Consider the following 17,753-nt stretch of genomic DNA (forward strand, 5'->3'; position numbering starts at 1 on the left):
TTCTGTATGATCTCTGTTTTTTAAAAAAGGTATAAGTATCCAAATTTCAATGTTAAAAGAAAAATGTTTTTGCATAAATATTTCAGTAAATTTTATCTCTCAAATCGTTTTATGCAACTTTGAGAACACAAAAAGTCAAGACTATCTTTTAGGAAAAGTTTGTAATAGTCAAATTTTGTCAGTTTTAGGGATATAAAATTTTTTGAATCTATATCAAAAACAACACGTAAAAAGAAATATCATGGAAGTAACGTTTATTATTAGAAAATTTCCACCATCGACTTTTTTTTATTATACACATGAGAATAGTTTTTGTTTGATCAAAAGGTTCAACAGGTCAACAGTTGGGTTCAAGATTTATGTGTTTAACCGCTTTACCCCCTCCTCTCCCCTTCTCTTTTACCATTCAGGGTTTAGTGGATTATCTTAGTTCAAAGAATTATTTAGTAAACTAACCGCAACAACAACAATACGAAACTTCGAAAAAAATTATTTTTTAAAGAAATGTTATTTACACTTTTTTCGTAGTCTTTAAAAAAACTCTTTCTGTTTAAAAAACCAAACGACAGGTTTGAAATTAGATGGGTGGAATGTTTTCCTAAATAAGAAAACTTAAGGCCCGTGTCACACTAGTCCATTCAATACGTAAAGTAGTATTTAACTAACTTTCTTTTGTACTGATTTCAGTTAAATACGACGATAACAATTCTTCACCCTGCTGAATATCCCTTAAAGCCAATAGAACAACTGTTCGCACCATGACTTCGTCACCACTTATTTCACTTGTGCGAACCAACGGATTAAAATTGACGTTGGGTAGGAATTGCTGCAAATGTATTGGAAAACTAAATGGGATATCAAGCTCTTGATATATAACATTGGCCGGAAAGGTGGCTGTTTCGTTATTTACATACTGACCAACCGCAAGAGGATTTAACTGAGTAGGGGTAAGCCAACTAGTATCACATGATGAGTATGATCCAATCACATCTCTTTTAGCGCTTGACCTATAAGCAATATTGCGTTTAAGTCCCAGTTAACTACCAATTGAAATAAAATAACAATACTGAGATTCTTAAGTTTGCATTTAGTTCTTTTGTTCAGATTTAATGTAAAAAAGTTTTTACTTCATATGATTATTTGGTTTTGTCGGTTTATCGTTCAACGCTTTATAACTTTAATCTTGTAAGTAAATATAAAAAATAATGGTCAATTTGCCTATTATTATTTGGCTTAAAAAAATTAAAAGACGAATGTTTTGCCCATATAATCTAAAAGCTACTGATCGAGAAGTAAACATACTTGTAAACTAGTTTACTCAATCCTTTGTCGTTACCATCAATAAGAACCCCACCTAAGCACTTCAGAATATAAGAATTGTTGAAGGACTGAAAAAGAATTGGCTCCATCGGATAATAAACTGTACCTAAGTGAACACAAGACTAATCTAATACCTGATTCTAACATAAAATGGAAAAAAAAAAAAAAAAAAAAAAAGCAAGCTTTAAAGACCGAACCTGCTTACAACAGGATTTAAGAAAGAAAAAAAAAATGATTTTCAAAAAAAAGATAAAAAAAGTCAGCAACTTTTTAATATTAACAACTAAGGTCAGCATAAAACTAAATGCAGCGTAAAATGTAAAGATAAATGCGCTTCAAAACATTTCTTTTTTAAAAGAAAAAAAGTTGGATTTATTTTAAAAAAATTAAAAAAAAATTTATTTCCTCACGGTTTTCACATAAATCAAGCAAGAAGCACAACCAAAAAAAAAATGAATTTTTCTTCTCACCTGGGTACATTGCTGTTAATGAACCTTTTTTAATGCACCCCCGTTCAACTAAAATACCTAGACCTGCTTGAGGTATCAAGGATTTTTGGCGCGATAAACTGAACCCGCAAAGATCGTATAAAACCTCGTGAGGCCTTTTTTCTGAACCAGAGGCTAAGTAAAGATTTTCAAACAAATCAATCAAAAAAGCGATATGAACAGCCGGTTGGTTGTAATAATTATGTTCGGTCGCGTTGACCTTCTTAACCGCTCTACAAAAGAAATTTGTTAATATATTTTTCAAATGATTTTTGTTAAAATTTCTTTTCTTTTCAGAACCTTCATGAATCTGTGCTAAACCACAAAAAAAAAACGAAGAGAAACGTCTACAACATAATTTGCTTCTGTCAAAACAATTTTTTGATGAGTTTATAAATTTGTTTTGTAGAAGAAACTTGGAAAATGTTTTTTTTTTGAATTATAGAATTTTTTTTTAAGTGAAAAATTTCTCAGTTTAAGAAAAAGTTTACCCAGCATGCATTTTCACAACATTTCGTCAACGCAGAAAAATTTCACCTTTTGTTCCAACTGAAAAGAATCCATGGGAAAAACTTATGACTGTAATCATTAAGCGTCTTTCTCACTGTTTTCAACATTTCCGAACCTCGTGAAACACTAATCGCTATTTGATATTTCTACAAAATATCAGGAGAAAATTTACAAAAAAAGTACTTCATAACAACGTCAAACCTGGATTGACATTTGATTGGCAGAAAAATACTCGTTGAAACTTGAATCATGAAAACCAATAGTAAAAACATATTTAAATAAACCTCTTTGCAATTCGTATTTTTTATATTATTTAACAAAAAAAAATTTTATGACTCGAACAAAAGTATTAATAGTATAAATAAAAATATATTAAAATAATTACTTTTTGATTTTCTTTGTTAAAAAAAGAACAATAAACAAAATAGAAACAATAAAGGAGCCCTGTTTATTATTACAATGTATTTCACAATACGCAGTAATATACCATGTACAAAATTTCTCAATATAAATTGGCTACTTAAAAAAATTTTCTAATTTAGTATATTAGAAATATACCAGAAAATGTATAAGATATTTGAAAAAAAAAAAAACTTCAGAACGCTCATGCTCTTTAAAAGTGAAAAAAGCTTTGTTCATTTATAAAAGAAAAAAAAAATGAATAGCCGATATTTTATGTATTAAAAAACAAAAAAAAATAAATAACTGATATAGCCTGGTACTATCATACAATAACTCAGTCTAACATTTATGTGTCCTTTTTGTAATTTACACTTAATTTGTGACACATTAAAAACATATCACAATAATTATCATTTATATTGAACGGATTTTAATCATTTATTAAATGCGTAAGAAAAAAGGAGTGTGGAAACGAGTGTAGAAACAATTGACTCCAATAGAACTGAAACAAAATTCTATTCTATTTGCATCATCTCTTTTAGATCGTCAGCTATTCTGAACTGACAGCCTGTTGATACTTGGATTTCAGGTATTCCAACTGTTGGCCATATTTCCGAGAGAATAAGTCCTTCATTAGGATCCACATTAAAAACACACTAAACTCAGGGAGAAAAAACACATATCAGAACAGTAAATGAAGCAATTTCCTTCCCCTCTCACAAACTAACAAATTTAATATTGATCATTTTTTACAGAAAAAAAACAAAAAAACAAACTTACAATAGCAATAACTACATACCTTTTCTGTAATGATCATATCAACACAATTTTTACCAGTCAATGGAAGGGTGCATTTTTCAAGAATTTTATGCTCATCTCCCTAAAAGTAATTAAGTGCATTAAATTTATGGTCATTACAAAGAAAATGTGCAACTTGTGTGCTCTTGATATACATACAGCAAATTAAATAGCATATAGTGAGAGTGTATACTAGACGGTTTAAAAAAGTATCCTTTTAGATATAGATACATTTTTTTTAGGTCTTTGATATAATCATAGACTTCCTCTTGTTTTCATTGACACAAATAATTGAGCACTAAGCATTTGAGTAGGTAAAAAAAGAAAAAAGAACCTGCTATATCTATTGAGCCTGTAAGCTTATCAATGAGTATTACTATAACAAAGTTTGATGCCATTTATTATCCAGGCAGATATTACATAGAAAAAGCTACATTTGATCACCCAGTTTGCAAAAATAAATTCCCTAACTTCTCCCTGAAATAAAATCATTTTCCTTACAAACAAACATTCCTAGAAATAGAGTTCTTTAAGTTCTCTTTTTCTTCAGCATCTTAGCACTTTAAATAAAAAAATGCAAAGATTTAACAATCCCTAATTCCTTCTTCTGAGGAGATTTTAAATTCCTTGACTTTTTCAAAAATTTCTCTGGCATTTTTGATCTACAGTTAAGTGGCCACCCTCTAATTCTATGTGGATTTGTGTAATAGAATATAAAAAAATTCTTTTTTTACTAACCTTAGCAGTATGCTCCATGGTGACCACAACCTTAGTTCCAGGGCTTGAAACTAAATCCATTGCTCCACCCATCCCTTTCACCAATTTACCCTAAAATTAATTAAAAAAATCAAGATAAAATAAAACAGAGAGAAAAAATTTAAACTAAAATTGTTAACTTAAAAATTTATTTAACTTTGTAACTTTAAATTTTTTAAAAATATCTTGACAGCCAAAAGCAGTTTTTATGAGGAAGAAAGACTTAATCATTACATCTTAAACAGATACAACTTAAATACATAGTGTGTGTGTGGCTACGCTAATCCAACAATACTAAATAATGTAGACAGAAAAAGGCATAATTCAATAAATGGTAAGAGCAATCACTATAGCTGTTGTTGTAAGTAGCAAAGCAGGCTACAAAAACAATTTCAAGCACAAATGTCATTGACAATACTACTAGTAATAACAATCAATAAAGATCAACTGATAAAACATTGACAACCAAGTTAAAAAATCAAGCATTCAGACTGATAGTATATTATTTGTACAGAGTACAGATAGAAACACGTAGAAAAGCTAGACATGAAATTTAACAATGACAATTGTTCTTTGTTGCTGCAATTCAAAATACATTAAAATGATTTATGTATTTAGACATGGCTACTTGGTTCCCACATACAAACTAAACATAAAAAAATACACAAAAAAAAAAATTTAAGGTTTTTTTTTAGTGAAAAGAAAAAAAAAATCATCTAACTGGGATCATCCAGTTGGCAAGATCCCCAAATTGTGAAACTTGCATTGCTCCTAGCATTGTCATATTTACATGTCCACTAAAAAGAAAAAAGTATTTATATATATATAGAGACGGTACTAAAACTATGCACCTTCTTTGCTACTGTCAACCCATGAATTGAACTTTTTGTTCAGGATAACAAACTTCCTAAACATACTGATTCGAAAATATCTTTTTTTAAAAAATTTCTTTTTATGAATCTGATGACACTTTGCATAAGTTACATTTTCATATTATATTCTAAATGTTTTCTTTTTGAGTCAACCACATTTTATCTTATTCTTTATTCCTGAACATACCAGTGGAAATAATGTATTTGGAAAAAATATCTACTAGAAAAGATTTGCATTTTCAAGAACACCATAAAGTTCTAAGCAAGATTTTTGAAGATATTCTGTGTCCAAAAATTAAAAAATAAACAGGCAGGTCCAGGATTTTTGGTGTTCAAGGTAACTTCCAGAGTGCAAATCTCAAAAAATTTTTATACTCATACTGAAGTCAAATAAGAATGTTTTACAAAAAACTTATGGTGATCAAAGCTTTTTTACTTTTTGTTAATATCTTTAAATTTCTTATTGTTTAAAAATGAAGACAATGTGAAGTTTAAAACCCCTACTATTTGGGGGGGGGGGGGGGGAATGGGCATTAACTTTACATGATCATAGCTTTTGAACTTTAAAAAATTTGCTCACTAAATAAGAATTCTACAGATGAACTTTAGTCTAATTTATATAAAACTGTTTTTTATATATCATTACCCCCTCCCTCCACATACACATTTTTGAACCCACAGACTCTAATTTTAAGATTAAGGTAATATTGTTCCCAGACATATTTCTAGCAGAAACCTTTTTTTTCAAATAAATTATTTCCACTACAGTGTGTAAAGTTTAAAAACTAAATTTAGAAAATCTACATCCCTGCACAAAATTATTCAACAATTGACATCTTTTGTATAATTTAAATGCATCTTTTGTATAATTTAAATGCATCTTTTGTATAATTTAAATGCATTGTAAAGGTCAAGACATGCAAAAGTGTGCACCTTGTTAAGTTTTATAAAAATAGTGTGCAAGTCACTTTTTGTTTTCTGTAGAGTAAAAACAGTAACTAGCATTTAAGCTTTGAACCAATTTAAACTTTTAAAAAACATTTAAAAGTTCAAATTTGTTCAAAAACAAAAGGATTATTTGAACATTAATATTTTACTCAAAACATTTGTATTATATATTATATAGTTATCATATGTGTTATCACATACTACTATATATGTTATTATAGGTTTTCATATGTTATGTAGGTTATTATGTGTTATTATATGTTACTATATATGTAAATATAGGTTTTTATATGTTACATATGTTCATAATGAAGTAAATGAGTTTCAAAGGGTTTCTAGTTTCAATATTAAACACATTTGATAAATGACAGTTACACATGCTTAAATATATGAACTGTAATTTAATAATTTATAGAGAATAATCTTTTACCCTCTTATCATTGCGAATGAGTCATCACTTCCAAAGTAAGCAGCACCAGGAAGCACAGTGACAGTTTCCTTTCCTTAAACCAAATTACCAAATTAATTTAAAGTCACAATTTAAAAGCTCATAAAGTTAAAAACAATTTAAAATAAAAAATTTTATAAAATGCTTCTCTTTAAAAATAAGAAACATAAGAATTATTAACATAGAACTTCAAACATAAAAAAGTAAATAAACCGAGATTGAACTGTGATTAAACTGCCAACCTGCATTTATTAAGTCAGGATCTTGTTGACCTTCTCTGGGAAATGGTCCCTTGATAAAAAAAATTGAAAAATGTGTAAAATTTTTTATACCTCTTCTTTTTTTCAATATCATCAAATTAATGCAATAATTTTTTTTTAAAGATTTAAGGAATTAAAAAAGTTTAAATTTTTCCATTAACTGGATTTGGTCCTACTTGTTTTTCAATAACCCCAGTTTTTTTAAACTTATAAATACTTAACTAAGTAGTAAATTATAAATAAATAACTATATATATATATATATATATATATATATATATATATATATATATATATATATATATATATATATATATATATATATATATATATATATATATATATATATATATATGTATAATATAAGTATTAATTAATAGTAATTCCCATGAAAAAAGCAACTTTGAATGTTTTTTGAAAGTTTGCTGATATTTTAATCTTCACAAGATCTTATTAAAATATTGCAAATCCAAAAACATTCTTTATGATCACTTTAGATTTGCTTCTACCTGGAATACATCTAAAATTTATTAAAATGTTTATAATACAAAAAAGTAGCAAAATATTGTAATTTATGACAAACAGTAGCTACTTTGATGTAAAATTAATTTTTCTGGAGTTGTTCTCTTTCTTTACTGCACTTAAAAAGGGCGTAGGCTCGAGTTATCAATTTCAAATGTTAAGATATTTAGAAAAGTTAAAACAAAACTTGTAGCAAACGTATTATTCAGTCAAAATTGTGTTTCTATACTATCACTTAAATATAGAATACCTTTTATTATTTACTGCTATTTTTGAATAATAACTATAATTTAATTAACCAATACTATTTAATAGTAAATAGACAAAAAAAAAAAAAAAAAAGAAAAAAAATTTATACTTATTTTTTTAAACTAAAATAATCAAACTTAAAATTTAATTGATTTTACATAACAACAGAAACAAATGGCTTTAAGTAGCTAATGCAATTCAAATTTATACCTGATTACTCTTCTAAATCAATCAAGGTCTCAATTTGGACACATTGAATGTGGTTATTCAGTGAGACATATTCAAAATGGAAGAGTTTGACTAGTGGGAAAATTGAGTTTTGGCAAAGTGTAAATTTTGTCACAAAGAAGGCCAAAAGAAAAAAAAAAGTTGCAAACAAAAAAAAAAAAAATGTCTTTAGCTAAAGACCCTTTTTTTTTTGTCTAAACTTTTACACGATTTTTGAACTAGATAAAATTAGGGTAACAAGCTCTTTTGTGTACATCAGTGTGATGACTAAGTAGAACGAAAAGATTTAAAACATTGGGATTCATAACACTTGGATGCAACCTTTAAATAGTTAGACTTAAAGTTGGATGCTTTTAGATAAAATCTTCTTATAATCATTATATAAATAGAAGATAAAGAAATATAAATTTAACACATAATGAACCTCACCAAACCTAAAATACCATTTTCACTTTGCAAATGTACTGTTATATCTGGACTGATATAATTGCTTGCAAGCATTGGCATTCCAATGCCAAGATTTGCTAAAATATTTATTAAAGAAAAAAACAAACTTAATAACATTTCTAATGAGCAGTAGCTTTCCAGTTTGTTATTCACTTCATAAAGGTACGAAGCAAAGACAAAAGATCGTTGTATCTATAACTTCAAGAGCATTGTTGAAGCTATAGAAGTTAAATTTTTTTTCTTTCAATGTAGAATTCTATTTCTTTCAACAAAAAAAACTAAAAGATTTTTACTTAAAGTACTAATAAAGAAGAAGGATGAACTTTCTAACAAAAAAAAAAAAAAAAAAAAAAAAAAAAAAAAAAAAAAAAAAAAAAAATTCTATTTATCATGTAAAATAATAAAAATGAGCTAAATTGTATACAAAATTAAATCCTGATTTTGCAAATAGAAAAGATACCATACATATTATCTTTGAACTCTAGAGCAGCACGCCTAATAATTCTTTCACGAATCAAATCAGCATCAGATTTAGGCTTTGCAGTTGATTTATTCTGCTGCAGCTTAAGTCTCTATATTCAAAGAAGATAAATGATATTATATTTATTACTTATAAATAACAATTAAAAATGATTTTTTTCTTTTTTTGAAAGTGGAAAATTTTATAGTTATTTAAGTATTACCTCAATTCGTTTAACATAGTCTTTTCCTTTGACAATCCTATCAACATAAATTCCTGGAATATCAATCTCCTCAGGAGAAATACTTCCAACATCCACTATTTCTTCAACCTTTAAAAATACAATAACTTTGACATGTAAATATTTTAAAGTTGCTACCTTCTCATTTTTTTCATCTCAAATTAAATTTTGTCATTGTCTTTTGGGAAGGAAAATTTCAGATACTATTATGTTCTTTCTTATTTATCAATCATTGATAATAGTTTCACTAAAAAAGGAAATAAACTCACTTCAACAATTGTAACTTTTGCAGCTCTTGTCATTGGTGCGTTAAAGTTCCGGGCTGTTTTTCTAAATTTGTTTTTAAAATGATGTTCCTAATATTTGTTATTTAAAAAAGGAATATGAACAAATGAAATCTTATCTGTTTGCTAAATTTCAAGTCTGCAGCCACAATAAAATTTATGATCATTTTTTGTATGTATACATATAAACTTTTGTAAGTATGGGTGTAGGTTATCAATTTTGTAAGTGAGGATTTTTCTACATTTTTTTTTTTTCACTTCTTTTTTGAACACTAATGTTATAAATTATTACCTGGACACTAGTTAGTAAGTTGCATTAAATTATTGTTACAGAAACTAGTTAGTAAGTTGCATTAAATTATTGTTACAGAAACTAGTTAGTAAGTTGCATTAAATTATTGTTACAGAAACTAGTTAGTAAGTTGCATTAAACTATTGTTACAGAAACTAGTTAGTAAGTTGCATTAAATTATTGTTACACAAACTAGTTAGTAAGTTGCATTAAATTATTGTTACAGAAACTAGTTAGTAAGTTGCATTAAATTATTGTTACAGAAACTAGTTAGTAAGTTGCATTAAATTATTGTTACAGAAACTAGTTAGTAAGTTGCATTAAACTATTGTTACAGAAACTAGTTAGTAAGTTGCATTAAATTATTGTTACACAAACTAGTTAGTAAGTTGCATTAAATTATTGTTACAGAAACTAGTTAGTAAGTTGCATTAAATTATTGTTACAGAAACTAGCTAGTGAGTTGCATTAAATTTTTTATTTTTTTTTTAATTATGGAATTTCTGAGTTAGTAAAAGTAAAGTTTTTCTATATTTTTAGTTTCTTTTCATTGCTAAAGCAAAAGAAATCATTGATAACAACGTTAATGTTTCAAAGAAATATGTGCGGTAAGTCCTCTATGAACTTAAATTTAAACTTCTTACTACAAAAAGCTAATGATAAAGTACACCTGGTTCTAGTATGTGATATATGCAATATATGAATGCATCTGACTAATTAACAATTCTAAACCTTTTTGTGTCTGCTAGACTTCAGGAAAAAGTATAATGTAATATAATAATATTAATTTGTGACATTACAGCTATAAAGTTTATCTTTACACCACCTTAGTCTTTTGAGTCTATCTACAAGAGCCAACACAATTTTCTGACAGCTGTATATTAACATATACTAAACTATGCAAAAATACACTAACATAATTTTCTTAAACGTTCTACAAATTTAAAACAAAACATTTTATTATCTGTAAAAAAATTAGACTTATTATTACCACAAAGACATGAATGCATGAAAAATCATAAGTTTTTATTTTTCAAAAATTTAACCATAATAGTATTTTAAAAGGTTTTTTTCTAACCTAAAAATCAAATTTCCATATGTATCTGCTTTCCATGCTTTGATAAGTGCATAGTCACCAAAGATAGATTCCTCCATGATGTAGTTTTGTCCATTAAACACACGATGCTATAATAAAATTGAATAAAGTTCAAGTTAACCTACATAACATAGGGCAGCTACCAAGTTTGTAAAAAATAAAGTCTGCGTTTTTTTCCTTGAAAATAAACTATTTTCCATATCGCAGGTAAATGATCCGTGATGAATCTATAAAACAGTTTTTAAGAATAACATATACAGTGGAGGAACTTTTGAAACACCATGTAATAGAAAATAAACAGGTTCCAAAAGCAACTCTTTCCTTACCATCTGTCTTTAAGTATTTAAGCACTTGAAAACAAAAAAAAACGTAAAAAAAGAAATATTCTTAAACCACTCTTTCGTTAGAATTTTAAGTAAGTTCTTTCAAAAAATGAAGTACTCTGACTTTTGATTGACTTAAAAGTATTTCCCTGGACTTTCCCTGATTTCCATTTGAGTGGACAACCTGATTTATATTTAAATACAACTCTTTTTAGAACAAAAAAAAAAAAAAAAAAAAAAAAAAATCAAATTTCATACCTCCCGTGGTTTGCTAGCAATAGCAATGCTTCCATCAGCATTATATTTAATAGGAGTTCCTCCTTTATGAATAAGAGTCTCATAACCTGTGGGAGTAAAAAAAGCAGGAATACCAGCACCACCTGCTCTGATACGCTCAGCTAATGTACCCTGCATTAAAGTAATTACCAATCAACTTGATCTTATTTCTGTAAAATATTTTGTATTGAATAGATAAAACCAAAACTTTATCATTTTTTCTTGTGATTAAGAAGATTTGCTGTTTTAAATAGGCAGGATCTTATGAGTTTATGAAAGTTTGAAATAAGAAAAAAAGGAAGAGGAATAAGATTTTATAAAGTACAAGAAAAGAAGAATTTTTTAGTAAGATAAAAAATGTTAACCTGTGGTATCAATTCTACTTCCAATTCACCAGATAGAAACTGTCTTTCAAATTCCTTATTTTCACCAACATAAGAAGATACCATCCTTTTAATCTAAAAAAAGAAATGATAAAATATATCAATAACAAAAATAGAGAATAATATTAAACTAACCACCTTACTGGTGAACTTCAGAATACCTACAAATTTTTTAATCATGCGGTTTGCTTTTTCCTTCTTCAAAAGGCAATATTTTTATGAAAAGTATTACTGTAATAAAAATGTACATTAAAAGATTTTAATTTATTAGGAAAATCCCTGAAAGATTAAAGCATGGTAGTTAAGTTCTCTATGCCAAAAAAGTTGATTTAAAGTTAAAACGCTAAATTTTCAAACTCTAAATTTAAAATTGAATAACAAGAAAAAATATTTTTTTAACAATTCTTACTTGTCGCTGTTGAAGCAACAAACCTAATCCAAAGTCATCAACACTAAAACAATGAATGTCAACTAAGTGATCAATGCTATAATGATAACTAATTTGTAAAACCTTTTTTACATATTTTTTGTAAAACCTTTTTTACATATTTTTTACATACTTCAAAAGTAATTTCAATTACTAACCCAGCATTATTGCTTATCACAGTCAATCCTTTAACTTTAGTATGCAGAAGTGCAGATATAAGATTCTCTGGAATTCCACATAATCCAAATCCTAAATGAAATAGAAATAAATTTTTAAGTTTTCCCGTATAAAAGCTTACAAATTTAAATAGATCTTTCAAAAAAAATGAAATTAAAAATTTAAATAAAAAAAGGTGCCTGGGCTGCATTCATGCATAATCTTATTTTTAAGAGAGCAAAATTTTGCAGATTTCTGCTCATAGTTTTTAAAAAAGCATAATATTAACGTTTGATAGAAATATATCTAAAAATTAAACATACAAATACAAATATATCATATTTAGATTAAGCTGTATCACCATTTCATTTATATATTACTGTTTAATTTGTATAAAGCTGTATCATCATTTCATTTATATTTTGCTGTATAATTTCTTGAGTTTTAAACTAACATCTTTAAATTAACATAGAAAAATGTTGGTAGTTTACAAACATACATAAACCCTTTGCAGCAACAGAATTCAACAAAGAAAAGGTGAAACAGATTATAGAAAAATACATATTAGATTTTTTTACATTTCTTAAGAATCTATTTCATAAAATTTTGTTAGAATACACACACACACACACACACACACACACACACACACACACACACACACACACACACACACACACACACACACACACATGCACACACATATATATGCCTCCTATATAACAAAATGACCTGAATTTTGATAACTATACATGTATACAATAATGCTATGCAAGATTATTGTAACTAATTTTCAAAAAACTGTTTTGCACTGAATCAATTTGAGATTGCTTTTGATGAATTGTAACATTTCTATGATCATTTTTATATAATTTAAGTATAAATTCAGCTAATTATTATAGCAAGTATGTATATTTAACTAACCTCCAACTAATATCTTTGAACCATTTGATATATCTTTGATAGCATCAACTGAAGATTCATAAATACGTGCGTGATTGATATTACTTGTAGAAAATGCCTGCAATATATATATATATATATATATATATATATATATATATATATATATATATATATATATATTGCAGGCACATATATAAATAAGAATGGTTCTACTGAAAAATAAGTCATATAGTGAATTCTGACATCCTCCCAATGTGTTCCAAGTATAGAAAATCCTTTTCTAGTTTTTCCACAAGAACACAAGCTCCATTTTGGTATCCTACTTTGCATCTGTAGTGCGAATGTGGCATTGAATTGCTATAAAAGTAAATAGAAAACCACAGTAGCCTGTGTTTTTCCATTACTTAAACATAATCTTGGGACATCAAGAAGCTGGGTAGTTTCAATTTCAAAAAAACAAAAAAAAAAAAACACTGGTCTTCTATCTTATAAATTTTTCCTTTCCAACAGAGAGACTTTTTATCCAAGGTATCCATAAACAAAGGCTTTAAGCTGTTCTTTTTAGCTATTTTGCAGACTCTGAAACAGAAGTGCTCTTGATCTTATGAAATGATGAGCAGCTGACTATCAAATCTTGTAGGTTGTGGTGAGATTTTTAGTCAGCTTTTTCATTTTCACTACAAGAGTTTAATAATTCCACTATATATTCTGTACAAACAACTTGTTGTTCATGATAGAAAAACCTTCTGCTGATAGAAAACTGTTTCATAATTTTTTTGGGTAAGTAAGAAGAAAGTTTTTATTTTCAAGTTTTTTTTTATATAATGATGCCATATTTCATGATAGTTTCAATCAAAAGTTTTATTGGTATATGGTTCTTTGGCTAGAGTTCCTTTAAATTTTAACCCATTTCTCATAAAACAGATGAACTAATTTGTTGCCAAATCTAAATATCTGCTTTACTTCTGGTTGCTACTAGTTACACTATGATTATCATATCAAAAGTTGATATCAGCTGATTTAAAATTTTTAAAAAGTTTAGAAAAATAGCATAAAATCTTTTATTGTATAAAACTCACTAACTTAGATAATAATAAATGAAATGCAAATATAACTTTGCCATTAAAAGTAAAAAAAAAAACTTTGCTAGATTGCAAGTGATCAAGAGATACTTGAACAAAATTGATTACTCCAAAAATAAGAGAAAACAATAAAAATATGACTTGATTTGTATGTAGCTTAAAGATGTTTTGTAAGGAGTGTCAACCTCATTGAGCTACTTCATAATATAACTGTGGAAATATTTTGTCATAATTGTTTTTATGTTGTGAAAGCCCAAATACATAAAAAGCTAGAGACACGTACTTTTATTATTATTTCCTTATTTTATACTTTTTTCCCCAAAAAAAATCTGAACAAATTCACTTTTCAAGTGTATAAATGCTATATACTAGGATAAGGAGTCTGTATTTTATATAGTGTCAACTTCAAAATTTTTAAAAAGGCTATTTGATCAAAGTAATAAAAGAATAAACTTGTTTTATGATTGATCGCATATTTGGCATATGGATTGTTTATGATTGAAGACAATAAGAAATAACTAGTGAATTACCAAATATCCAGATCTTAGAAATTTCGAACAAAGGTTTTTTTTCAGATTTAAAAATGTTGAAGCAAACGATGCCATTTTCTTTAAAGGTATGGCGGCATAGGCAGAATCGCGTGAGTTTTAAATTGGAATTATATAATTCCAACCTACCGTTTTACCTTTTCTATTTACCTTATTAGGAGAAATGCGTTACTAAAAAAAAAAAAGGTTTGAGAGTGGAGTACATTTACAAATATTATAAAGCAGTTTAGCAATAAAAATCCTTTATTACTATTTTGTAAGTTCAATCTCAATTTAAAAAAAATTTCATATGGACAGTAAATAATTTAAGCAGATAATTTAAGATTACTACTTGCCAGCTAAAATAGTCACATATGGTCGGAAATATGGTCGAAGTTAAAAAAAAACCAAAAAAAAACAGAACTTTTTTTTACCTTTATCTAAGTACAGATGAATGAAAGTTAAGAGGTCTGGAGTTAAGAAACCAATGATTCTTTGCAATTGCTGAAAGTGTGAAAGAATCTTTTTAAAATTTGAAACAAATGTATTTCTTGGTTTGTGTTATTCTGTCTGCATGATATCCATGATGCTAGGTGTTGTTGTTTCAAATGGTGAAAAATGTTCACCCATCTATGATAAAGAGAAAGAAATAGTAAACAGAGAGGTTTACATTTGCAATTTAAAAAAAGCATGTGGTATCATGGCTAAAGAAGACCTTTCCAAATGGGGATTAGTGTCCCAACAGGATAGAGCTCCGAGCAATGGAGCCAAGAAGACCCAACAGTATTTAAAGAATAATATCAGCAATTTTTTACCCAAAGACCATATTTAGGCCTTCCTGCAGCTCAAATTTGTGGAAGCAACAATCAAATAACAAGGAATGTTTTTAGAATACCAAGCATTCAAGATCACTAGATTTCAAGATCACTAGATTTATTACAATTAAACTCTAAAGAAGCCCTTGAGTTGTTGGCTATAAGACCAATATATTAGTTTGCAAGCAAAAAAACTATTGAATGCTGTTTAGAACAATCAACAAAATATACAAAAAGGTTTCTTTTTCGCTCTGTTTCCAAATATCAATTTATAAATGAAAACAATATTTCATGATAAGTGAAGGAATCAAATGTCATTTTTAATAGTTCGAGAAAAAATCATAACTTTTTTTGATCACCCTTCAAAAAATTTTAAAAATTTGCAAAAATCACCTCTTAATTTATACCTAGACAATGGTAGAAATATTTTTTTTTAAATTTAAATTATACTTATTCCTAATTAACGATAAATTCAAATCAACTTAAAGAGAATTTACACGCGGCTGCCGCTAAAAGATTGTGATTCCATATAATACTGCAGATGGTAAAAACCAGGTTTTTTTTTATTTCAAACTTGAAATTTTGATTTAGAAAGACATTTTTTAAATTCCTTTAGAATGTTAGAAAACTGATTAAAATTTTATGTTGTTTGAGCTGAATATATGCGATAAGTATATAATTGTTTGTTTTCCATGAGGAATTTGCTATTGTCTACATCCTACTTGTTATCATAAGAAATTTGGGAAAAACTTTTCTGCTAAATCCCAAATCTTAAAAAATTTGACATTAGTTGAACAGATAACCACGTTCTTCAAATTCCAGCCAAAATTTAATAATATAGTTGATATCAACTCTTGTTTATTTAGAACCACGTGCTCTTGATACATCATGCTTTTAATTCAGAAAAAACACGAAGCTTTATAAAGCTTAACAAGCTTGAATTTTTAAAAAGTAATACTAGGACTAACTTAAAATACTTGTATTATCCTTGAAATAACATACCAACATTAATTAGAAAAAAACAACTCTAAATCAAAGCATGAAGTTATTAATGAGTTAATTGATTTGATAAAGCTAAAAAGGTCTAAGCTAGTTCACATCTGTTACTGTACCTTTGATTGTTTTCAAAAGCAAAAAGCTTTTACTATGCTCTTAAGTTAATTGATTTTTTATGTTTTCACAAAGAGTAAAGTCAAAAATTTTGTGAGTGGATACTTTTTTGCAGAAGTAAATTTTCGTGGAGGTAAATATTTAGAGCTAAAACTTTTGTGGAGGTAAAATTTAATGGAGATAAAATTTTTGTTATTGCAAACACAGTTGCGTTATGCAATTTCATACTAAACATCTCTAATTTGTCAATTAAGTATTTAAGTTTTAAAGTAACTATAGGTTTACTATCAAAAAATATCGTCTATAAGACGTTATATAAGCTATAAGAGATTTCATTAAAAAAATCTAATTGTGTATGAAGCTGGAGACCGACTTAAATTAACAATGCAGGAATTTAAATAATGTTAGTTTCATTCAGAATAACTGAAAACTCTGACAGCTGACTCAACGAGTTGTAAAAATACAACAATTGCTGATATTAAATCTAAAAAATTTAGGAACAAGAACCAAGTTTGCTGTTTACTACCGAAGATGAAAATAACATCGCAAATACTGCATATTGTTATTTTCAAGCCAATTGTCTCATTTTACCATTGCGTGAATGATATGCATTTGCTTTTATAGTTGCTACAAATATAGTTACATTTTGATAGTCCAAAAAACAACTTTATTTACACAGTAAACGTTCTGTGGTCAACCTTACATTTTCAAAATGGTTCGAGGTAAAGAGTATGGCTTAGGATATGCGCGTAACTGCAATCAAATATTTTGAAAAAGAACCAACACTTAGACTATTAAATAAACGAACGCATCCTTTACGTTTAAAACCTATACTTCTTCTTCATTGTCTTGCTCAATATTTTCTTTCTCAATATTCATATATATTATGTGATTGGGAAATCACTTTTAAGAAAAATCCACAAAAACATTGGGCAGCGGCTTTTAGCATTTCAATGGATGGTTAATTGGAGTAAGGGATAAGTTTTAAATATACTCTAACCGTTGTTGTCATCAGTAAAAATGTAAATGTAGGAAATATTTCATAAGTAATATAAAGTGTTTCTTGGTAAGATTAAGAATTGTGGTTCAGAAATATTGTAATGATGTAAATGTCAAACAATTTGTAT

General features: G+C 27.3%; 2 protein-coding genes across 2 annotated transcripts; both read right to left on the bottom strand.

Moving 5' to 3' along the window:
- Positions 1 to 478: 478 nt before the first annotated feature.
- On the bottom strand, positions 479 to 2,460 carry LOC145192312 (SET domain-containing protein 9-like). The gene is made up of 4 exons (XM_080069545.2): positions 2,346 to 2,460; positions 1,791 to 2,041; positions 1,303 to 1,426; positions 479 to 1,007 (listed from the first exon to the last, which is right to left on the bottom strand). Exons 1-4 carry the CDS (start codon positions 2,423 to 2,425, stop codon positions 662 to 664), a joined length of 801 nt encoding a protein of 266 aa, XP_079925671.2. The 5' UTR covers positions 2,426 to 2,460; the 3' UTR covers positions 479 to 661.
- A 305-nt stretch (positions 2,461 to 2,765) lies between these two features.
- LOC145192311 (succinyl-CoA:3-ketoacid coenzyme A transferase 1, mitochondrial-like) lies at positions 2,766 to 14,864 on the bottom strand. The gene is made up of 17 exons (XM_090096208.1): positions 14,705 to 14,864; positions 13,111 to 13,207; positions 12,189 to 12,279; positions 12,013 to 12,055; positions 11,586 to 11,678; positions 11,203 to 11,352; positions 10,604 to 10,710; positions 9,219 to 9,279; positions 8,932 to 9,039; positions 8,709 to 8,820; positions 8,231 to 8,325; positions 6,785 to 6,833; positions 6,525 to 6,597; positions 4,996 to 5,071; positions 4,257 to 4,346; positions 3,520 to 3,600; positions 2,766 to 3,376 (listed from the first exon to the last, which is right to left on the bottom strand). Exons 1-17 carry the CDS (start codon positions 14,777 to 14,779, stop codon positions 3,236 to 3,238), a joined length of 1,542 nt encoding a protein of 513 aa, XP_089952334.1. The 5' UTR covers positions 14,780 to 14,864; the 3' UTR covers positions 2,766 to 3,235.
- Positions 14,865 to 17,753: the final 2,889 nt, after the last annotated feature.

Source organism: Hydra viridissima, unplaced genomic scaffold (assembly GCF_058129835.1).
Source record: "Hydra viridissima isolate aposymbiotic clone 2 unplaced genomic scaffold, HvirCarnegie_v1 scaffold_1, whole genome shotgun sequence".
Taxonomy (NCBI): domain Eukaryota; kingdom Metazoa; phylum Cnidaria; class Hydrozoa; order Anthoathecata; family Hydridae; genus Hydra; species Hydra viridissima.